Source organism: Spermophilus citellus (genome assembly GCF_964194105.1).
Source record: "Spermophilus citellus genome assembly, chromosome: 6".
NCBI lineage: Eukaryota > Metazoa > Chordata > Mammalia > Rodentia > Sciuridae > Spermophilus > Spermophilus citellus.
The window spans coordinates 29,278,087-29,301,724 of record NC_138187.1 but is presented as its reverse complement, the minus strand read 5'-3'; the positions used below and the strand labels follow the sequence as shown (position 1 = coordinate 29,301,724).

General features: G+C 55.7%; 1 protein-coding gene across 18 annotated transcripts in view; it reads left to right on the top strand.

Moving 5' to 3' along the window:
• Nucleotides 1-23,638, top strand: part of CUX1 (cut like homeobox 1) — a 317,448-nt gene that overhangs the window by 151,377 nt on the left and 142,433 nt on the right. For all 18 annotated transcript variants that reach the window (XM_081297058.1, XM_081297057.1, XM_081297056.1 and 15 more), the window contains one exon: nt 20,776-20,854. In XM_081297058.1, coding sequence (XP_081153184.1) covers nt 20,776-20,854 — 79 coding nt within the window. The remainder of the gene's footprint in view (nt 1-20,775; nt 20,855-23,638) is intronic.

The following is a 23,638-nucleotide window of genomic DNA, read 5'->3' as shown; positions in this document are numbered from 1 at the left end:
GCTCAGAAATGATCAAGGAAACACTAGTTAGGTTACTCTCCCGGGTTGCCCAGAACTGAAGAAGGTAGGAGTGTAAGCCACCTGTCAGAAGGTGGCCATGAGAGCCCATGTACCTTGACACAGTCGTCCCACTCCCCAGGATCCCTCCCGAGAAACTCCACCCCGTGCGTCCCAGAGAACACCTCCCAAGTGTCAAAAAGAATAAGTGACCAAAACCCTGATGCCGTAGATGGCAGAAAGAACGCCGTGGCATTTTGTCATGACCTCTGTGACAGAAGACTCACCAGAGAAAAACGCACGAGTTTAATTAATACAAGCTCCGTGTGCCCTGGGAGCCTTCAGGAATAAAGACCCGGGGTCACCACGTGGTGGCAGAATGCTGCACAGCCCAGAAAGCGAGGGGAGTTCCAGAGTGCAGGCACGGCTGCCCTGACTGAGGTCCTCCTGCAGCACAGCCACCCGCCAACCAGAGGAGCCGGGTCTCTGCAGGCACCGAGGGTGCTCATCCTGCTGTCTGCTTTGTCACTGTTCTTGCAAGGCAATCTTCGAGGTTCTTTCCTGCACATCTGAAACCAAACGTTTGTCCCTTCCGCTCTGCCGTCACCCACGATGAGCACCCGTCTCCCAGGCCCAGGTGTTGCGGTGCGCCTGCGCTCAGGCAGGAGCTGGGAAGCATGCTGGTGATGTTCAGGTGACACCAAAGAAGTGCCACCTTGGGCCTTTCAGGGGAGAGAGCCCCGCGTTTCCTGCCCGTTAGGTCCACGGCCGAGGCGCCCATGGTCAAGGGCAGGTGGATGAGAGGGAAGCCTACAGTTTATTTCATAAAAGTTTTCCCCATAAATGGAGCCTGCAGGAAGGAGGGGACCTGTTTCCACACAGGAGTGAGGAGGCCAAGGGCGTGGTGTCTGCTGATTAAGTCCACGGCCCTGGGCAGGGCCTAAATGTCAGATTCTTCCCTCTGGCACCATGTGACATTCCTGAGGGTACAGGGCAGGACACCTGCCACATGAGGGTCTTCAGGAGAGAAGGGAGGGGCGGTGGGAGGAACCTTCCCTGTGCTGTGGGCGATGATCTGAGGTGCCTTGTTGGGTAGCATGTTGCAAGCCCAGCAGACACTTAGCAAGTTTGAGCTACCTGCCAGGTGCAGCTGAGGCACAGACCGCCCACTCCTCGCTGCTCTATCTGTCCCCAGGGTGTGTGCGTTTTGTGTATCTTCTCCTGTGTCTTTGGCCTTGGCCAGTGCCAGGACTGTTCTCCTTAACATTCCCACAAGCCCCTTGGGAGAGAAGGGAAGCTGCCTCTGCCGACCAGCTTGGGCTTCTCCAAAGAGTGCCCACACCCAAACACCACCTGTCCCTCCTGCCTGACGTCCTTGAGGACAAGCGGGGTTGGGCCTCTTCCTCAGCACCCAGCTGCTTCCCACAGCCACGCCCTGCCTTTCCCTCCGCCTCTCTGGCTGTGGTCCTCGGTTCTGTGGACAGTTCCTCCTCCGTAGTCAGACCTGGAGGAGGTGGCATCTCTGTTCTGTGAGCTTATATGTGCATCCACGTGACACGCAGATGCCTGTCACCCACTGGCCTTCTCTTCTGAGTGCCAAGTCATATGAGACTGTCCGTTGATGTCACCTCTTGTACATTCCAGGGGAAAGTGCTTTACCCACAGCCACATCCCCTGCCCCTGTTGGGTCCCCGCCTCCCTGTCCCTCTTCTCCTTGGGAACTGACTTCCGGTCACCTAGTTACCGAGTCTGGAAGACTTGGCACCTCTAGCTCCCATAGCAGTTTCCCCGCTGTCCTGCCCCCACAGTGCTTCTGGGGGCCTCCAGTCCTCTCCATCCCTGCCACTTCCAGGCTGGTCTGAGCCTCGTCATCCTGAGACCCTTGCAGCGGGTTCCTAACTGGGTTCTTGGCTGTAGCACCCCCACTCCCCAGTCTTCATACAGAACCCCGGGTCAGGTCACTTCTTGTTTATTCCCTGGCAGGGGCTCCCCAGTGGCCCAGAGGCAGACACAGCCAAGACCCAGGCCTACACCTGCCCTGGCCTAACCACTAACCGCTACCCACCGCCCCCGCCCAGCACTCTCCCTGCACCACTCCTGTGCCAGGTCCCCAACCAGCTTTAGGCATGTGTCCCCCAGCCCAAGCCCGTGCTGCACATCCTTTGGATCTGGGTCCTTCTCCAACTGTGTGTCTCAGAGAAGGCCTCCTGTCCTTGCTCCTGATCCTTCCTCCTTGTCTCTGCATGAGTATGTCCCCCTCCCTCAGCCTCCTGGGTGTGTGCGCTGCGCAGCTCAGCGCTGGCCCTCTGAACACTTAGCCAGTGAGTGTCCAGCGCTGGGATGGGTGGATGGAAGCATTGACTACATTTCACAACCAAGCCCAAGAGAGGGGATGTTACCCCAAGTCACCGGATAGTGATGACAGCCTGGCCCTGGAACCCCAGCCCGTGTTCCTGGACGCTGGCCCACCCTGGGGCCGCTCAGGCAGGGAGGTGAAGCCTCACCATGACAGACCTCACGCAGCCCCGTCTTTGATGTGCATCTTGGGAAAAGAGCTCTGCAGGCTGCTCTAGGCGCCCTGCCCGTCTGACTGGCCCCCTCGTAAATTCTGGAGCTCAGCACTTTGTCCTGTGAGTATATAAATGTCCACACTGTGTCCCTTGTTTCTCTGCAACCCAAATGTGTGCTGTGGGAGGAGCTGAGGCTGGGTTGATGGCAGGTTGCTGTGGGATCACGACAGAATCACCTGCGAGCACTGCCCAGGAGGGACTGAGGAGCAGTGTGGGAATTCCCTGTGCACTGAAGACTGTGCTGCCCTTGCACTCAGCACTCCTGGGCCTCACTGCTGCACCGGCTGTGGTCTCCGAGCTGGTTTGCTGCTGGTGGGTCACTTACTCCCTTAGTGAAGCCTTTTGTGAGCCGTGCTTTTAGCTCTGGGCCAAATAGTAGCTAAGGATGTAGCAGTGCATACGGTCAAGGTCCCTGCTGTTCTGACCAAGGGAATGGGCATTCACAAAAGCCGTCAGCAGGTGACAGGTCCTGTGGGGACATGAGCAGGCCACCCTGCACAGCAAGGAGAGGGCAGCTTCAGATGCCAACAGGATGGCCTCTGGGGGACCCCAAGGGAAGGCCAGTGAGGAGCTATGCTCAGAGCTGGGACCAGTGCTCACGGGGAGCAGGCAAGGCTGGAACAGAGAGCGGGCCAGCCCCGCACCACGGTGCTGTCGGGGTCTGGCCCAGAGAGGTCCGTGGCATGGCTAGCAGAGGCCTACACGTCAGCAAGGCTGCTTGACAGATGTTCATCAAATAGTAGATGAAATGAAGAAAGTTGTGCAGATGCTCAATGAACGAGTTAAAAGTGACTAAGAGTTTCCAGTGTGTCCCCAGCCCAAGTCTGTCGAGCTGTGCCACGTTCAGTGTTCAGATCTAAAGGCCGTTTCTAAATAAAGCCAGGGTATCTGGGTGGCTTATTCCAAAGAGCACTTCACAGGGAGTCAGACGACCTGGGACCCAGTCCAGGCGCAGCTGTTCACTATCTCCGTGACCTTGCGCACCTCCTGGGGCCGCCTCTTGCCTTCTTTGCACAGCTGTGAGTGAGTGGCCCAGCGAGTGTCTGCCCAGAGCCCCTGAGCTCTGACATCCAGGGTGATGTGGTGGACAGCGCAGGCTGGCTGTCACCTGCAGAGCAGAGGAGCTCATTCCCAGCAGCTTGGATCTGCTCAAGTATCAGAAGAGCTGCACTGAAGGGCCTGGGACCTGTCACCAAGAGGGTGCCAACAAGGACCCAAGGATCACCAGCCAGGCATGCACCTTACTTCTCACCCATTCTTCCTCAAGGCCCAGCCAAATGCCAGCGCTTGTAAGTTGCTGCAGAGCCCCAGCTGCAGTAGTCTCTTTCCTGCTGGGCTCTGCAGGGCCTCGTGGCTGTCTTTGATTTTGAACCTAACAGATTACTCTTGTGGTAGCATTTAACCTGCCCTAAACTAAGCCTCAAGTTTCTGAAATCTAGAGAGTAACAACCCCGTGTGTGTATGTACTCACACGTGTGTGCACGTTTCTGTCTCAGGCATGCTCGTACTTAGGAAGTACTGCATTAAGTTGGATGGACACTGAAAAAGGATTGGCCAGATCCATGGTTCCTAAAAGTGGGCCTCTGACCAGCATCACACGAGCTGCATGAGGATCACCTTCCAGGTTCCAGAAATGGAACACCCAGCACCCCCAAATTACAGCAGGCCTGGGGTAGGACACCGAACCGACCATCTGCCTCTGGTTCTCACGCATGACTGCTGCCAGGGCCAACGGGCTAGATCTCCCAAAGGCTCCTCCTGCGAGGCAGGTTCAGTGACGCGGTGCCCACTCAGATGCTGAGATTGGCACAGGAGGTGCCCCACGGCTTGGCTTTAAGGGGTGTTTCCAGCCCTCAAGCCCCGGGTTCTGCACCAGGTAGCTGCTCGCCTTGTGTCTCCCGAGCCCCTTCTGGTTCCCACTTCTGTCCTTTCCTCTGTGCTGGAGTCTTCCGTCTGCCTCACCCGTAGGGGTCACCGCTGTCACCTCCCACCCCACCCCAGCTGCATCGAGGTACGGGCGAAATGCAAGTTGTGTGTTTGCTGTTTACAGCATGACATTGGGAAGGAGTCCTGCCATCGGGCTGACTGGCAGGCCCGTCCCTCCCGAGGTGGCCCTGTGTGTGCGCGTGAGCACTCCTGGCCTCCCTATCGGCTGACTTCATGCACCCAGTAGGCTCTTACCACCTGCAATCACCACTCTACTTGGTCCCCAAAACTCCGTGGTCTTTTGCAACTCACACTTTATGCCCTTGAGCAGCGACTCGCTCCCCACCCAACCCGGCCCCTTGCACCCATCGCTACACTCTGCTTCTGTAAGTTTGGCTGTTCCCGATTCCTCACACGGTGACAGCCTGCCGCGGTCCCCATGGCTGGCTGGTTCCACTGAGCTTAGGGGCCTCTGAGTTCATTTATGCTGTTGTGATGACAGAATTTACTTTTTAGTGCTGAGTCGTATTCCTTTTACAGATGTGCTGTTCATCTGGGCTGGGACATTTAGATGGCTCTGTGCCTTGGCTGTGGGCCAGGTGCTGCAGGGAGCACAGGGGTGTAGCACCCGCTTCAGGATCATGGCTTCTGGTGCTTTGGAGATGTCCCCAGTAGTGGATTGCGGGATCAGGTGACCCCTCCATACCGTTTTCCCAGGTGGCTGGGCCAGTTTACACCCCAGCACCAGTGTCACCAGATCCCAGCTCTTGTTACCCTTTGACCACGGCCGTCCTCACAGGCCTGAGCCGAGAGCTCACCCTTTGGATTTGCCTCTCCTTGAGGATCAGCCATGTTGGGCCATTTTTGTTCATGGACCTGATGGCCTTTCCAATTCCTTCCGTCTGGAGATGTGTGCCCAGGTCTCTGCCCATTTTCAAATCAGATTATCTTCCTGTTGCTGAGTCCCGGCTTTCTCTCGAGGTCCTTACCTGCCAGGAGACGTCCTGTCCTAGCCTCCGCGTTTCCTCTTTGCCTTGCTGAGGCTGGGCCAGGGCAGACCATAGCCGGCTCCTGCCTTTTCCCATCACTAGGTACTTTTGAGTGCTGTGGGCGACACTCTAAAGAGATTCTTAAGAGTCCTGGTTCTCTGCCCACGGATGTCACAGACATCTGCAAATTTCAGGGCCCTGTGTCCCTGGTGGCCAGTACCGAGTACCCTGGGTACCTCAAGGACATGCTGCCTGGCTCTGGCTTCAGGACGTTGGGAGGCTGCCGTACTGAGCCCTCAGTGGGCACTGGCGTCTCAGCCAGCACAGCCGCCCCAAGTTCTGTGGTTTTCTGTGTAGTGGCAGTGGCCACTGTGGTCACGGTGGCGATGGAGAGGGTGTGTTTAATTACCTGGGTGCAGCGTCCCTGGGCCTCAGGAGCGCAGTGTCTTCTGCAGGTCGCTGTGGGATGGCTCCGTCAGCGGCAGCAGGACGGGCGCAGGAGCAGGCCAGCCTGGTAATTGAAAGCACGTTTTCTCCTCCAAAGCTGCAGCTGGTTTGGTTCTGCTCATGCAGAAAAGGATATAACCTTGCATAACATAGGAAATGAACGGTTGAGAGAGAAGCCAAATTCAATTTCAGTCAGATATGTTGAGGCCGAGCCCGTGATCTATGGAGCCGGGCAGGAGCAGCGCGTGTGGAAAGGCGCGCGCTCAGCAGTCTATTAATCACGGCCAACCGCCCAGCACTGCCGCCCGCGAGCTGGGGGCCACTGTGCCCGCGCGCTCCTCGCAAGGCTGGAGAACAGCCAAGCACTCCACAGTTAACCTCTTAAAGACCCGGAGCTGCTTTCTGTTGAATAAATGTAATTTTGTGGTCAGAAATAAATGCTTGTGATGTAGCAGGAGCTTTGGAAACAACAGCGAGCCGACGCTGTTACAAATTGCTCTGTGTTGGGGAGTCAACAGCAGACATCAGGATTCCGCGTGTACAGCAAATTGATCTCGGCCCAGCGCTCTGCAGCTATTCAATAAAAGCCCTATTAAACCATCGCATGTAATGAACAATCCAGAGCAAATCTAATATTTTCAGTGGTAATTATTTTTAACATCCTCTCGTGGCCGGCAGTAGATTTCTTGGATGTTCACAACAGGAATCCAGGTGGGGTGGTCTTCGCAGCTGTCGTTTGGCCTGGCAACCCTGGGACCTGCCCCACGGGGCGCCAGCTGCCCGAGTGGCTCCCAGTGACTGTGATTCAGTGGCAGCTCAAGGCTGATCTGCTCCTGGGGGAGGGTGGCCAGTGTCTCCCAGTGCCCAGCACAGGGTCGGTACCTGGGGAATGTCTAGAATTGACCTGAACTGGTTGGCATGGACACAAGGACACCCAGAAAGCCCTGGGATGACAGAGGGAGCTGACGTGTTGGGCATGTCACTCTGACCCTGCAGCTGCGAGCCCAGGTAGTCACAGTAAGGAGATGGGGGCCTCGAGAGATAGGGACTGAGCCCAGAACAGGGAGCTGGGGCACACCTGGCACCTTAGGCTGCCCCAGGACTTGCCCTTTCCATTTCCCTTCCTCGGCAGCTCAAGAAACCACTTCTTTGTCACCACTGAAGTGACCGTGTTGCTGGTGGGATGAGGGTGCTGAAGCTCTGCCATGCCGGATGGCAGCACTGGCGTCAGGCTCCTCTTCTAGCACCGGGTCCGCCCTTTATTCTCTCATCAGTGCCCATCTGCCACACACCTGTGTGCCTCAGGGGGCCCAAGTTGGGCGGGCATATGTGGAGGGCAAAGGAACACACACAGCGCTTCCGTCCGCAGGCTGGGCACAATCTGCATCCCCTGAACACAGTGCTTGGCGTGTAGTAGGTGACGGAGGGAGACCTGACAGAGGAGGGCATGGATGGAGGGTAGGGTGGATGACGATTGCCCAGTGGTAGATAGGGGTGTGTGGACAGGGGTGGGTGACAGGTGGAGGGTGCTGTAGTGGGCGGGCTGCACAGAGCACAGGTGGGTGGGGTTCTGCCTGCTTCCGTTCCCAAGCCCACACTCGGGCGAGAAGCTCTGAGCACTGAACCTAGAGCTCTGAGGTTTCAGGCCTAACTTGCCCTGGCCTTGACCTTTGCCAACTCAGCTGACCTCAGGCCTCTGTCCCCACAAGGCAGACATTGAGGAACCATGGAGGAGACTGGTCTGAAGCCTAGAATTCTGACTCTAAAGATTTGCCCCCAACTAAGGTGACCCACCTTGTAACGCCCAGTCATGGCGTTTGTTTGAGCATCTTGGAATGTGAATTACTGGGGAAAACTGAGCCCGGTGGGGATTCATTGGTACTGATGTCCCCTCGATGTGGTGCAATAATTCCTTAAGTGAGGAGGGAGTGCGAGGAGGGCGTTTGGTCACCACCAAGTCCCCAGCAGTTCCACTGTGGGAGCACTAACATCCCTCCCAGCCACCAGTGTGCCGATTCTGTCCCACTCCCTTGCTAACCGTGGCTGGCAGAGCCCTGTACAACTGCACAGCACCCCAGCCAGGGTGCCCAGCACGAGGACAGGAGAGCTGCAGGGCATCATGGGCATCTGCAAGTGTGGGCAGAGGCCACCCCGTCACAACATGCTCACCTCCCCAGCCAGTGAAGGAGCCCTCCCTCCTATAGGGACTCTGGGAGTCACAGGCTTGTCCAGCCACCTGCCCAGACAAGCCCACAGCATCCCTGAAAGATGGCAAGTGGACTGAGCCGGGAACTTGGCGGGAGGGAAGCAGAGTGAACCCGAGCACATGGACCTGTTGGTTCTCATCCACTCGCCCCCACGGGAGTGGCAGGACCCCTGTTCACTGGACCTTAAACTGCGGGTTCTGAGTCTGGCCTCCGCGCCTCTGGAGACGATGCTCCAAAGTATTGTGTGTCCAGCCAGAAGCACCACCAGCCCCTGTGCCCTCCTGGGCTGTGGCTGTCTGTTACTCCTTGTCCTGTCCCCTGGGAGAGACAAGCCTGGGATAGGAGATGGGCCATGACCAGTGGGACGTGGAGACCAGCCTGGCTGTGAGTCCCCTGGAGCCTGTGGCTCTGGAGTAGCGCTCGGGCAGTGAGTGCAGGGCCCACCCAGCTCCGCATGTGCCAGTGCCCTGCTCGGGTCGTCCCTCTCCCTCTGCCAGCAGCCTGACTCTCTGGGGCTGTGTGATCACTTTTACAGAGAGGCACAGACAGGCCGGGAGGTCAGGTGCCTTGCTCAGTCAGCCTGGGAGCTGCAGCTGGAAGGCCAGAGCCCGTGCTTATTCTGTAAGTTCAAAGAAGTGCCTCAGGATTGCGCCTGTGAGCCAAGAAGAGAGAAAGACGTCAGTGTGTCCGCAGGGCAGGACAGGGAAACTCTTCCTGGGGCTGTGGGGGCAAGAGTCACTGCTAGGCCGAGACCACTGCTATCTGGGGACTTGAGGCAAATCTGACCCACATACTGTAGCCAGCTGCTTCCCGGGGCCAGTGTCTGAGCACAAGTTCCTCGAAAATCAGAAAACATGTGTCACTGCCTCCGAGCATTCTCCCCAACTGAGGCATTTGATGGGAGGAGCTGGGGGGTCCTCGGGTCTGGTTGGGGCCTCCCTAGCATCCTTGATGGGGAGCAGACACCCTGTGTAGACTGCTGTCCTTGCCACACTCCTGGCCTCCTAGGGCCCTGTGGAGAGAGGTGGAGAAGACCAGATGGACAGGTCACCAATGCTGGAGTCAGACAGATCTGAATTTGAATCCCAACATCATCATTGACCAGCTTGACCTTGACTAGAACTTTTCAAACCCCTCACCCCGCCATCTGGGTAAGGGAAAGTCCCTTGCGGCAGCATTGCAGGGAGACACCTAAAGATCCAGGCAGGAGAGCATGCTGGGCGCACAGTCCTCCTGATCTCTTGACCGCTCAGGTCCGTGACTTGGGCTCCTACTGCCTTTCCTGCGTCCCTGGAGTTCCTGGGGCTGGCGCCTCTCTTCCCAGCAGGCCTCATGGGACCCCCTCAGGGCAACTCCCAAACCTGAACTTCCCCCTCCCACAAGCACTGCCAAGGCTTGCTCATCCCTAATTCAGAAGCTTAAGACTTGAAATGCCCTGAAATCCAACATTTCAGCCGCCAACATGACTCTTAGGAAGTTTTAGATTTGGGGGCATTTCCGATTTCCATTTTTTGGATCAGAGGTGTTCAACAAGTACAATCTATGCAAACATTCCCCGATTTGGAAAACTGAAGTGTGTCTGGCACCATGTGTGGCAGATAGGGAATAGTCAGCCTGTGTCACCACCCACTGTCACCTCTGCTCCCTCTCTCAAGGGAAGTGACCAGCTCCCAGCCACTGTGGCCAGAACTCCATGGGAAGCCCGTGCCCCCTCAGACCCTGTGCCTCTCTTGCCTGACCTCCCTGGGATTGCCACCCGCCCTCCCAACTTGGCCCCCTCCATCGCTTTCCCAGGCTAGTGCCTTCTGTGAACTGCAGTCACAAAAAGAGTGGCCCCTTCTCATCACCCCTGATGGACATCCTCAGGGTGCCCAGGACTTGCCAGCATCCCCTCCTCTGCTGCGAGGACCTTGAGATCCCTGTTTTCCTCTGGACAGGACATTCCATTTCCGCATGTCTCAGCAGCACCCCCAGCACAGGTGAAACTCCCCCTTCCCTTCTTTCAAGCTCACCTTCAGAATGCAAAACAGGTGCAGCCGAGCAGCATCCTGAGTGCCTGTCCCACTGTGTTGGGAATAAGAGGAGGGCAATGTGCGTGGATGCCGTCACTTCCAAAAGGTTTCCGGGAGGATGCCCGGGGAATCTGCACCTCTTTTCCAGGTGCGGGCAGGAAGGAGCCCCTCGGTTCACTGTGTTCTTTGATTGGGGTTTTCTTCTCTTTGTACAATTAAGTGATGGTGAGTGTATCCACAGAGTTGTACACCGTCACCCTGTCCACTCCCACAAGTTTCTTAGCTCAAAAGAACCTCTTGTCCTTAGCAGGCAGTCCACGGGACCTCCCAACTCCAGGCAGCCGCCGCTCTGCTTGTGCTGAAGAGCTGGGCCTCCGATCGCTTCCTGCAGATGAAGTCACACAGTGGAAAAGCCCTTCTCGCTGGCTTCTTTGACTTGGAGTGGCTTTGAGCAGCATCTGTGTGGCAGCACAGCTCCCTACTTCGGTCCTCTTTCGTCCCTGTGTGGGTGTGTCGTGTTTTATTGATCTGTCCATCCATTGATAGCCATTTGATCTTCCCCTGTTTGGCCCTGATGAATATGCTGCTGGGAGCCTGCACGTACATGCAAGTTTCTATGTGGGTCTCTCTTCGTGTTTTCTTGCATGTGTGCCTAGGAGTGGAGTCACCAGGTGCCAGGTGATGTGGGAACTGTGGTTACATTTTGATGAGCTGCCAGATGTCTCCCAGCTTGGCCACATCACCAGCCATAGAGGAGGGTTCCCATTCCTCGGCATCCTTTCCAACAGGTCCCATCTGTCTTAGCTGTCCCCGTGGGGTGACACTGTGGCTCGATTTGCACTTCCCTGACAACTCTTGATGTCACTCCCCTCCACGTGCTTGCTGGCCATTTGGCATTTTCTGTAGGGAGCTGACTCCTCAGGTCTTCGCCCATTTTAAAATCCAGTTTGTTATCTTTAGAGTTGAATCCTGGGAGACTTTTATATATTCTGGATACAAATCTCCTACCACATATGCAATTTGCAAAACCTTTCTCCCATTCTGTGGGTTGTCCTTTCACTTTTCTTGATAGTGTCCTTTGGAGCACAGAAGTTTGTTTTGTTTTTAATTTTACAAAATCTGATTTTTCTTTCTCTTGTTTCTTATACATTTGGTGTCCTATCTAAGAAATCACTCGCTGAAACCAAGGTCAAGATTTATACCCGTGTTTTCTTTGCATTTTATAGTGTCAGTTTTTAATTTGGGCCTTGGGTTCATTTGGGGTTGCTTTTTTTTTTAATTAACTCAGGTGGGTAAGGAGGTGGGGATCGGCTTGGCCCTTTGGCTTGTGGATACCCAGTTGTCCCAGCCCTGCTTATTGGACGGCTGTTCTTCCCCATTAAACGGTCCTGCCACTCTTGTCCAGACTCAGTTGATCATGGTGTGAGGTCTTCCTGATTCTCATTTCTCTTCCTTTGGTCTCTATGTTGATCCTTACGACAGCACCGTAGTCTGGGTTAACATAGGTTGTAATAAGTGGGAGTCCTCCAGCTTTGCTTTTCTTTTCTGGGTTGTTTTCGTCTGTCTGGGACCCCTTGTCTTTCCATGTGAATCCTAGGGTCATTCTGTTGGTTTCCACCATGCAACCTGCTGGGGTCTTGATAGGCTTCGCACTCAGTCTGCATGACAGCCTGGTGACCATCGCCATCGCGATCATTGAGTCCTTAATCGGGAAAGATGTCCACTTAATGTACTTCTTTCAGCGGTGTTTTGTGGTTTTCAGTTGCAAGCTTAACATTTGTTTTGCTGAATTTATTCCTAAGTATTTTTTCCTTGGTCAATGCTCTTATACCTGGGATTGTTTTTCTCAATTTCACTGTGAGATTGTTTATTATTGGTAGATAGAAAGATAGGTGTCTGTACCTTGATCTTGCAACCTTACTGAATGCTATAGATGTTTCCATAACTTGAAATTTTTTTACTCTACACACGTTTAGTTATAAAAATTGTGCTTTAAAATCTCAGGCACCTGTCCTCTGTGGGGGCTTCAGCACACCCCTGCTGTGATATAGCTGCAGGGAGAAGATGTGGGGAGGGGGAAAGGCCACTGCGTCATCCTGTTCCCTTGGCAGTAGGAGTAGGAGGCTGTGGCCCCCTAGGAAGGGACAGGCAGGGTCCTTGCACTGCTGTAGCCACTCCTGGAGTGATGTGGGGTGAAGGAAGGAATGGGCCGGAGTGACTCAGGCAGCCCGACTCCGCCTCTGCAGAGCCCCCCAGCTGCAGGTTCCCTGCTGTGTGAGCTGTGATCTGCCCTCCTGTAGCTTTTACCTCAGGGGAGAAAGGGGACAGCTAATCCTTCCCCATGACAGCGTGTCAAATGCGTGTTGACAGCCAGAATGCCGGCTGTGGTGAAGGCCTTGAGCTGCGTGGGCTGGAGGTGTTTGTTGAGGTTCCTGTCTCTTTGCACCCCTCCCCACCGCCACCCTCTTCCCTGCAGCCTCACACCCTCATCCCCGGGTTCCCTGGGTCTCCAAGGTACATCCTCTCCTGGGCCTCTGCTGTCATCTCAGGAGGCCTGGCAGGCGCGGGCCGTGACCAAGAAGACTCCAGCCTCTCCCTATGACAGTGCCTCATCTCCTGGGTCTCCAGACCTTGTCTCCAAGACCCTGGTCCTCCAGAGCTTGCCCCCACACTGAGCCAGAGGAGGTCGCCGATGCTCTGTGTTCTGCGCCAAGGTCGCACAGGTGGGACTGGCCCCCCGAGCACCGTGCAGGGTGTTGGAGACCAGGAAGGGACGTGACGCTGAGAAACCGAGCAGGGTGGCAGCGGGCTCCCACACTGGTCTCCAGCTTTCCTCCTCTCCACCTCGCCCCATGGGTGGCCAGTGTGCAGTGGAGGCTCCCACTTCCGGGCCCCTCATCTCCCCATGGAGCTCATACCAGTGGCAGGCCGAGCCCTCGTCAGGCAGTGTGAGTGGACTCCAGAGGGAGCACCCGGCTCTGGCTATGCCTGTCTCCTGCCAGGGACCCGTGTCCAGACAGGTGTGGCCGTGGCCTGTCAGCGTCCATCTGGGCAGGACTGGACGCTCTCAGCTGATGTCTGGTACTGTCTGTGGCTCTGAGGACTGGGCCCTGCCCTTGAAGAAGCCCTGCAGCCAGACGGAGACTGGGAGAAGTCAGTGTCACAAGCTGCTGCTCCTGCTGACCTCTGTGGCCTGAGGTCCTGCAGAGACATGGATCCAGAAGGTCTTGTAATAGTCCGCTTGTTTCTAAGTCATCGGCTCCTAACTCCCAGGGACCAGGCCAGCGGGGTTTCCTGAGCACTCTTGTCACCCTCGGTTGTTAGTGTCCAGGCTCCAGCTCCAAGCCCCTTGGCCTCCTGCCTGCTTGGCCAGTGGAGAGGAGGCCTGTGGGCAGTGGAAGGAGAGTGCTGAGGGTGGGTTGGGCTGCCCGGTGGTCACTGCGGGAGGGTATCCTGGTTCATTGTCAGGGCAACTCGGGCAGGGGGGTCATTCCCTTGACCCCACAGATGGAGGGACCAGGGCAGAGCCAGCTTCAGGTCCCTGCCTCCGGCTCGTCCCCCTGGGGTATGCCAGAGCCAGCACAGACACCCAGTCTCTTTGCTTCAGAGCACGTGCTTTTCCAACCAGCGTGGCCCAGGCTGCTCAGTGCACAGTGGCGGGGGGTCATCATGTCCTTAGAGGTGGCTGCATGGCATGGTTGGCTCCTGCGTCTGAGAAATGGAGCCCCGTGCGTGGCTGCTCCTTCCCTGTCCATCAGGTGCCATGGTGACCTTGATCTTAAGCAGCCAGGACGCCCCACTGTGCAGACGAGCAGCTTGGCTCCATGGCTCAGGTTGGCCCTGTGCCCGGGGAGGCCCCGGAGAGCATGCCTTGCACCCACGGCATGGAGCCTACAAGGCACCCGCCCACAGACCAGCCTTGCTGTGTCATGTGTTCTGGGGGAGCCCGGCCCCTGGTTAAAGCCCACGTGTGGCCTCTGTGTGCGCCTCACGGCTAGTTGGCCTGGGCAGCTGTCGAGGGCACGGGTCTCCCCACAGTCCCTTGAAGCTTGTAGAGCAGCATGCAACCCAGCGCCTCCTTCAGTGTGAGCTGGGGGTGCTGCTGCTGCTAAGACCCCCCAGGCGAGGTTCTGGGGTCACCACTGTGCCCCAGTGCACAGCGCGTCCGCAGCCTCCGCCCAGAACCAGGCCCAGTTTCAGGCATTTTGTCGACATTCCTTCCTCTGCCTACTAAAAGGTCTAGAGTAGTTTCCTCCCCGTCAGCCGTGACGTCACCCAGCATTCTCTGTGTTGGAGGCCACACCACCCAGCTGTTTGACCCCCTCCACCCTGGAGTTCGCCCTCTTCTCCCTCTGCCACCCCTCGGCTCACCAAGGCTATCCTGCTCTGCCACGCACGGCTTGCTCTCCCCAAGCTACAGACAGCCTGGCCATGTCCCTCGTGTCCCTCGGGGCTTCCCTCTGGTAGACTGGCTGGGGGCAGGAAAAGCTTCCTCTGAGCTTTTAACCACAGGGAACTCCCCACTGTGAATCCCAAGCCATGGGTGTCAGGAGATCAGGTTTGAAGAGCCCTTGGCCTGAGCAGCCTCTGCCTGCTCCCTCCCCCCGCCCAGCAGGCAGGCTCCTGAGCTGCCCTGGGGGCCCTCACGGGGCAGGGGACAGAGAAGGCACTGCTGCCCTGGCCTGCAGTAGACCAGGGGCGGGTGAGTGAGGGGGGCACAGGGTAGGAAATGGGCAGAGAGGTTACAGATGCTCAGGGCAGAAGGACCAAGAGAGCAGCTGTGCCTGGTGGAGTGGGGACCCAGAAAAGAAGCGCCCCCCAGACCAGCTCTCCAAGGGAGGGGGGATTTCTTTGGTGGCCAGGATGGGGCGCTGTGTTCCTGGCAAAGGAATCCACAGGGAGGTGGAAGGTGAGGGAGAGGCTAGCCTGCACACGCAGCCGAGGGAGTCTGTGGCAGGGCCGAGTCATGCAGGGTGCGAGCCCCAGCCCAGGCCTTGGTGAGGAGATGCCATTAAGGCAGGGTGGCCATGTGGCTCTTCCTGGAGTCTGGAAAGGGGACCCAGGGCCATTGTGGAGGACGCATCATGTTTGGTGGCAAGGAGAGGCGCCGGTGAGGGCTGGCTGTGGGTGCTGGTCTGCGCTGGTCTGCAGTGTCCACCTGGAAGTCACGGGGGCAGGGGCTTCACTGGAGACTGAAGCACTGGAGGAGAAGCGTCAAAGTCCTGACGTCAGTCTCCATTGCAGTGTGGGGCAGGGGCTTCGTAGGGTGTCATTTTAAGGCATAAGCAGACCCGAGGAGGGCCTGACGGGAAGCTGGAGGCAGAGAGGGCCTGTGTGCAGCAACCATTGCCAGTGTCGGCGGAGGCCACCCTCGGGCTGTGGCCCTTCACAGTGGCTGGTGCTGCAAGCCTGTGAATGCTCCTCGTGGTATCTCCCTCACGTGGATAGCTTAGGTGGCTGCGCATAGCTGTCCTTCCCAGGACACCACTAGTCCACCACAGTCTCCAGCCAGCCCAGGCTCGCTCTGCACTGTCGTCCCATCTGCCCCATCCCAGCCTCCCCCAGGACCTGTGTACTCACGTCCCCTTTTCCTAGATGTGGAAGATAAGATTCAAAGAGGCAGAGGCTGTGGCTGGCCCAGAATTCCAGGTGCTGTTGGAGCAAAAGCCAGTGCCCTGCGTCCCAAGCCCGTGCCCTTTCTGCCTTAGGATACCACCTTCCCGCTCCCTGCCCCACAGGAGTAAGCAGGCAAGCTGCAGAGTAAACAATAAGCCAAAGTCCTGGGCCTCATTGGTTTCTGTCCCTTGTTTTCACTTCATGCTGCGGTCTCGAGAGATGGCCTGTGGCAGATGGGAACCTGCAGTGCAAGCTTCACTGGGATCTGCTGCAGTAACAAACAACCCCACATCTCCAAAGCCAGTGGCAATAAAAGACTGTCTCTGGTCACATTGGCTGCAGGGTGATGTGATTCTGCCTGGGACCTGCGTTGTCTACTGTCACAAGTCCCAGTGGAAGAAGCCACTTCCGGTCTCGCAGCAATGGAGATGGGCACTAAGGCGGAACCAGGGGGTGGCTCTTGAATCCATGCTCAGGCCTGGCGTAGGCATTCTTGCCCTTGGCCAGAGCATCTCACATGACCACGCCTGACCTCAGCGGGGCACAGAAGCTCCCACATGGTCAGAGCTGTGTAAAACCCCTCACAGGGCAGGTGGGCTGTGACAGGGAGCAGCGACACTTATTCCGCATGACTCCTGAAACCCCACAGCTCAGCTCTGCTGCCACCAAGACACTCAGGCACTGTCCTACCCCTTTAAAGCTCAGAGCTTTGCCAACCTGGACTCCGGGTAGTTTAGAGTACTGTCAGCAAACATGGATTGTATGAGATTTGAACAGAATACCTCCATGTAGACACTTGTATTTAAATTACACAAAAAGCCACACTCAACACTGTGAAAGTGACATTGTCCAAGAATTGTGCAATACAAGCTGCTAGGCACTTGCTGGCCTGAGGCCCTTCGACTCACTGTGGGGCAGGGAGGGGGGGGCAGTGCGGTGCATAGGAAAGATGCTTCCTGCAGGCCATCAGGCCACCACACAGGAAGCAAGTGCTCAGGACAGAGGGCTCTTTACATCTGGAGCATTTTCATGAAGATTTAAACCCATTTGTTCACTTCTGGCCTGCGGAGGTGGATTTTCATTCACAGGATAGAAATGTGTCAGACCCCTACTGTGCGCAGCCCCTGGGAGGATAGGCCATTGGGAATGCAGTCTGGTTTGGGCTTTCAAGGAATTTGGGATCTCCTGGGGGAGGAGCCTTCTCTGTGGTCCTGGCACTCAGGGGACAGGATGGTCGCAGGAGCAGCCTGCGCTGGGAGGTGGATCTGCACTGACCCTGCAGATCAGGGGACATTCCAAGGAGGCGCCTTCCAGGCTGAGTGGAAATTACTGGGGTATTCAGGGAACAGGGAGTGACCGGGTGTGGCTGGAGTGTGCAGCAGGCGGGGCCCTCTTGAAGCAGGACAGGTTCTACCAAGGCCAGCGTCTGAGTGGCCTGGATCTGCCCAAGTTCTGCATAGCATCGGTACCTCTGTCCTCGACACCTGTCCCAGATGGCTATGGGGGTGGGCACAGTAGCGTAAGAACCCTCCCTCAGGCGTGCACGTGAGGAAGCTGCATGTCGACTTGGGGTCCTGACTCTGTGGTCCACGCCTTCATACCTTAGCCCCTGGGTGACTCCCGCCTCCCAGGATCGCAGCCCTGGCCCTGAGCACTGTGCAGGCAGGAAGGCAGTGGCTGCAGGGCAGGAAGATGAGTGCCACCGTCTCTTTTTCGCCTCCCTCTCTGAATGATAAGGGTCACAGGCAAGAGTCCCCGCTCCCTGGGTTGGAACTGCGTGGACACCTGGAGGAAGAAATGCTTTCCCGTGGGGCAAAGCCGGTGTCCCATGGCTCATCCTGTGGCTGGCACCAGGCACTCCCCCTGTGTTAGCTTCTTTGACAGCCCAGCGCTGGCTGCTGGAATGCACAGCCAGCTGGGCTCCAGTGTCTGGGCACACCCTCCCCCCACACTGGGGTCACCGCCAGCCAGAGGGACGCTGGCAGTGTCAGCAGGGGGAAGTGGAGCTTGCACTGGGTCTCAAAGCACAGGTAAGTCCTCTGTGCACAGAGATTCCAAGCAAGCAAGAGGCTGACACGGGAAATGATGGGCCACAGTGAGGGGTCCGTGAAAATCCCCACGGGAAAGCTGAACTGGGAGGGAGGCAGACCTGAGCCCAGACTTGGGCCTATCTCTGGCCCAGGGCAGTGGCCCTGGGAGGAACCAGGAGAATGAAGCCTCAGAGGGAGTGTCAGCATTCCCCGAATGGACAGATGCTTCCAGACAGTTCTGCTGCTCAGGAGGGTTGGGAGGGTCTCAGGAGGGTGGGAGGGTCTCACCAGGCAGAAACTCAGCTGCATGTGGAATGAACTGTCAGCATCTCTTAAGGCACTGCTTAGTCCACTGGTTAATGAAGCCCATTTGGCTGCCCTTGTCCTCGCGGGAATGGCTTTGAACTTGCTTGCCATCGTGAAAGAAGGGAAGAGGGCTCAGAATCATGGTCCCTCTGTGTCATTAGCACGTACCACGGGCTCAGGGTCCCAGTGAGGGAGACAGAAGGGCAAGGTCAGGGGTGCAGGCAGGCTGGTTCCCTCTGTGGGTCCTGAGGACAGCCTGGGCCCTCTCCCAGCCTCTGGTGGTTGCCAACTGTCCTTGGCACATCACCATCTTGCCTCCTCGTCCCGTGACATTCTCCCTGTGTCCACATTTCCACTTTTTATAAGGCCACACTGGATGAGGGCCATGATAATGACCTTAGCTTGGTCACCTATGAAGTCTGTCTCTAAATAAGGTCGCCTTCACGGCTATGGGGGCTAAGGCTCCAGCGTCTTGGGAGATGTGGTTACAGTTCAGCCCATCATCGTCCCCAGTGTGCCACCCACATGCCCACGAACAACCAGGATGGAAGTTCAGGAGGTCTCCACATCCCATCCTTTGCCTACTGAGGGGACGGTCACCTGTGGGTCCACTGTGGGGTCCCTGGGAAGCAAGGGGCCCACTGGGCCTGGCCTGGCCTGGCCTGACCGGGTGAAGGGGGCTCTGTGTGGTGCTGTGAGAGCAGCCAGGCAGGTGAGGGCAGTGCAGGTGCCCGAGAGGCAGCTCCAGGTCCACTTCTCCAGCAGACGTGGAGTGTGGGGCCAGGCAGTTGCAATGGTGCTAAAGACTTGCGCAGTGTGTAGTAGCTCTGAGGAAGATGTGTGATGCGTCAGTGAAAGAAAACACTGCGCAGAAGTTTGCGTACACTTTGAGTTCAAGTGCACACACGTTTCAAACAGCTTTATGGAGATGGAATTCACCCGCTTAGTCTAGCTGATTGACTTTCTGAGGATTCACACATGGTGACCATCACTGTGGGCCATTGTAGGGCACGTTCACCACCCCAAAAGAGCCCACGCCCCTTAGCCCACATCTTCCAGCTGCCCACCTCGTCCTGCCCCCAAGCCTAGCCGACCACTGATCCACGTTCTCTCTAGAGTCTTCCTAGGTGCTTGAGTTTCATGCAACTTGATTTTTATTAGAAAAACATTGAAAACACACCAGTGAAAGAAATAAGTATAATTTCCTTCTCTAATTTTTAAATATTTTTCCAATTATACCATAAGTGTGAATGCTACTAGTCAAAGGGGACAGATTTTTGTTCAAAATATAGGGAGACCTGTCTTGTATTAAAAGTCCTTACGTGAACCCCACCTCACCAGACACCTGAATCACAATCTTGTTTCATGGGAGAAAAACAGGGGTCTGAGTTCTAAACACCCGATCTGGATTGGCGTTCGGGGCAGAGCGTGGGGGGCTCTGGCAGGGCTTCTGCTGCCGCCTCTGCTGTGAGATTTCCCCAGACCCCGGATGCAGGTACCTCCTGCCTCTCAGCTGCTCACCCTCCTTAATCAGGTGGCCTCGCCGCCCCTAACAGACTGCGGGTTGGTTCAGGTGAAAGGCTCTGTAATTAAGCCACAGGCCCTGCCTCTTTAACAACATCTGAGGCAGAGAGCATAGTTCTACAAGGAGACAGGAAGAGGATGTGATTTGGTGTCCTTTTCCCGAGTCATTGTGAACTTTGTGCATGTAAAGTCTTACGTGCTTCAGGTATAAAAAGTGATCTGCTGTCCCAGTGATTGTACATGAGCTAAGCACTAAACGAGGTGACTCAGGGGTTGGGGACTCTGGGTGCCTGTCCCATGCACTTCGGGGTTTCCTACCTCACTTTCTTTGACCAATAGAAGCCTGCACTGGGGAAAATGAGTGCATCTGGGTCTGTTCCAGGGACAGATTGGCCCTGGGCACCGTCAGAACCTCGCCCATGGCCTAAGCTGTGTCTGTGTTCCTCCATCAAATACAGGCTGATCCCCCATGTTCCGTGGCACATCAGCCCTGTCTGTGGGTTCTTAACTGGTCCTGTGGCTGGAACACAGTCGGACACGAGAGGGTCCTAAGATAGAACGCATAACTCCACGTGTGCACAGGCACTAGGAGGGTGTCCTTGGCTGACATAAAATTCTCAAGGAGGATCTCTGAATCCCCAGTTTGAGAAGTGCCCTGTTTGTGTTCTTGCCCTTTGACGCATCATTCCACCTGTCCACCCTGGTGACTTGTTCCTGAGGACTCTGGTCAGAAGTCCCCAACTTCCCTTAGTGTCCCCTTCTCTATGTCCCCACGGCTCTGCCCTGGCAGAGGTTAGCTTGTTGACCTGCCTGTTTCCCTCTCCAGCCCCTGAGTTCCCGGACAGTTGTTGCCCTGCCCCAGTCACAGCTGTGTCTGTGCTTGGACACGGAGGACAGAGACCTGAAGGGCCCGAATGGGAAGCCCCACCCAGTGCCTCAGCCCTGCCCATTACCCTCAGGTCCTGGCCCCTGGGGACTGCCTCCTCCCTGGAGGCTGCGGGTACTTGCTCTAAGAGGCTGAGGCTGGTGGAAAAGCGTCTGCAGGGAGAATCTCACTTCCATCTGCTGTGGGGACTCACAAGGTGCAGAATGACTTTTAAACTTCCTTTTGACAAATTTTGAGCTCTTTATCTTCCTTCCTTCCCTTTCAGATTGATGCACTGAGTAAAAGAAGCAAAGAAGCTGAGGCGGCCTTCTTGAATGTCTACAAGAGACTGATCGACGTTCCAGGTAAGCCTGGCCCTGCAGCCCACTGACAGGACATGGGATCTGGGGAATTGCAGGTCTCAGGCAGCGCCAGTTCCTCAGGAAAACCAGGGAGTCCTAGGAGCCTGATTTTCCACACATGAATCCCTGCGCGTGACCACTGGATACAGCTGTGAATTCTGGGTGCAGAAGGCTGCACCTAGCGGACAGCAGACATGCCACCTCCCTGTGTGTGCTGGTGCTGCCTAAGGGACCTGAGGAGTGGCCCCTCTCTCTGGATTATTCAGGATCAATGACCTCTGGCCAGTCTCCATTGGAGGGTCAAAGCTGACAGTCCCCTTAGCTATAACTCTTTTAAAGGAGCTAAAGGTTAAAATATAAATAATACTTGTTAGTTATTCTAAGAGGTGAAGGTTCCCAAGTCCTTATTTTAGAAAAGTGAGGCAGATTTCAGTGTCTTGAGCCTGCAATTCTGTTTGTGATTTCTCGGCTCCCAGGTGACTTAGACCTACTTAGGGGGTGGTGGACATGATCATGTGAGTCCCACCTCACTCCTAGAGAAGACACTTTAATCAGAAAATTAGGAACCACATATGTGTGACAAGGAAACCAGTTACCACCACCTTCCCCTTGGTGGAAGCTGCATGTTTGCTCTTACCGGTAACTCCCTGAATGCCATCGGCACCTGTACATGTCCCACTTCATGTCTACCATGATGTCTGCTGTCTTCCCTTGAGCTTAGGTTAATAGAAGCCACAACAAACAAGGGACAGGTGAAAGCATTTTGGACAGGGAGCCAGTAGACCGAGTCTCACACCATGTTCTTGTTAGATCTCGATTATACTTCTTTTCCTGCGTGGATCTCTGTTTTCTTGTCTGTAGAGTGGAGCAGGTTGGGGGGACAGCCAGGAATGCTTTTCTCTGTTCTCATCTTTTGTCATCTGAGGAATCCATTGCACTCTTGTAAATTCTGGCCTTAGGATTTTCTGCCAAAGTTTGTATTTGACTAGGGGTTTCCTGAAGACTGACCAGAGTTTACAAGGTGCCCCCTTCACTGTAGATGGGCTCTTCAGTACCCAGGGTGCTCTGTTCCTCGGGTGTCAGCAGATGGGTGGACACCACTTTTGTTTTCTTGGGTGTAAGGTGACATCCCAGAATGTCATTTCCACATTGACTCAAGAATTTACGTGAAAACTGCAGCCTGGACTTTGATCAGTTCGATTTTCTATTTTCAGACTTGCTTCTTTGAGTGTTCTGTCGGCTCCTCCTGCCCACATGCATGGGTTCTGTTCTGTCCCATTCCCACCAGCTCCTGTCCTCACAGCAGGGTCTCTCAAGTTTGTGTTTCAACCAAGAACTTGGTGTCAGTCATCTTGGGGACTTAGTGCAAGGAGGCTGACTCAATTTGTCTTTGCCAAAGCTGTTGTTTTCTAAAAACCCTGTTCTCCTTTGTACTGGGTTTCCCTCATAAACTTTCCTAACGGAGCAGCCACATAACAATCGTGTTAGATTCCTTTGTCTGCAGTTACTTTGTGCCTTAATTTCCCATAGAATACAAAGAGACAGTTTTCCTTACCCCATGTGCTTTGCCCAATCAGGCCTTGCTCATTTCTGTATATGAACTTCATAGAATTTTGATCACACTGTGGCTCTAGATGTACATTCTGCTCTTTTCATTTAATATCATACCATAAGCATTTTTCCTACATCAGTGATCTTCCTAATTATCATTTGGGGATGGAAAATTAAAGTTCACATTTTAAATTTTAGATGGTAGGACTAAATATCTGCATTCCACGTAGGTCATTTCTGCCTCCACCTCCCAGGTACTTCCCACAGATGCTATGGTCTGACCCATCTGACAAAGCACTTAAAGAGCAGGAAGGGTGCCCAGAGTGCTCTACCTGTTCTGAAGTCGGCTTTTTGCTCAGATGAAGTCATTTGTGGCTGAGGCTTACAGGAAGGGCCTGGTCAATAGCCTTGCATTTACTGACCGCCACACGCTAGGTGGGGTCAAGGTGTCTGACTATCTTGTGCTTTGGCTGTCAGCCCCATGGAACCCAGAAGCGCTGTGGGTGTGTTAAGCTCTCCAGGTTACAAGAGGCAGCAACTCACGTTATCTCAGGAAACTGGAGGAAGCTGACAGGTATTTCAGCTATGTGCCATGTGGCTGGGCTCCAGCAGCCCAGGCAGAGCGGGCAGTTGCCCCATGAAGGGGTGGAGCTCCAGACCCACGCAGCCAGGGATTGGCAGAGACCTGACTAATCAGCTGCCACTTGCCTCCTTTCCCAAATCTTATTTGTTTCTTGTTTCTCCTCTGCTGACCCCACTAGAGGGAGGACAGGGCTTTGCTTTATTGCTCTTGCCCAGCATCTGGGTCACAAGCAGGTGCAACAAGGTGAGCAGCGAACCTATCAGCAGGTCGAAAGCCTCTCTCCCACCAGAGTCCGCAGCGTCAGGTTCACAGGGTCACCCTAGTGACTGCAGCTTTACCTCTGATCTAGCTCTCACTCCTGAGCGTCGGCCTGTAGGTCCAGCTGCCTCCTGAGCTTTCCGCTGGCACAACAGCGGGCACCTGCACCTACCCCGTGTGGCCCACAGAAGCCGTCCCCTTCCAGCACCCTTTTCTATTGAGCAGCACCTCCTGCCCTCATCTGTTCACGCCAGGGCACTCGGTCACCAAGTCTTGGCCATTCCACAAAGAATGTGTCTCGATTCCATTTCTGCTCCCATCCCAGCTCCTCCCCGCACTCTGCAGCCAGGCCAGAACTTGAGTCGCTCTGCCCTCCTCCCATCGCCAGCCTGTCC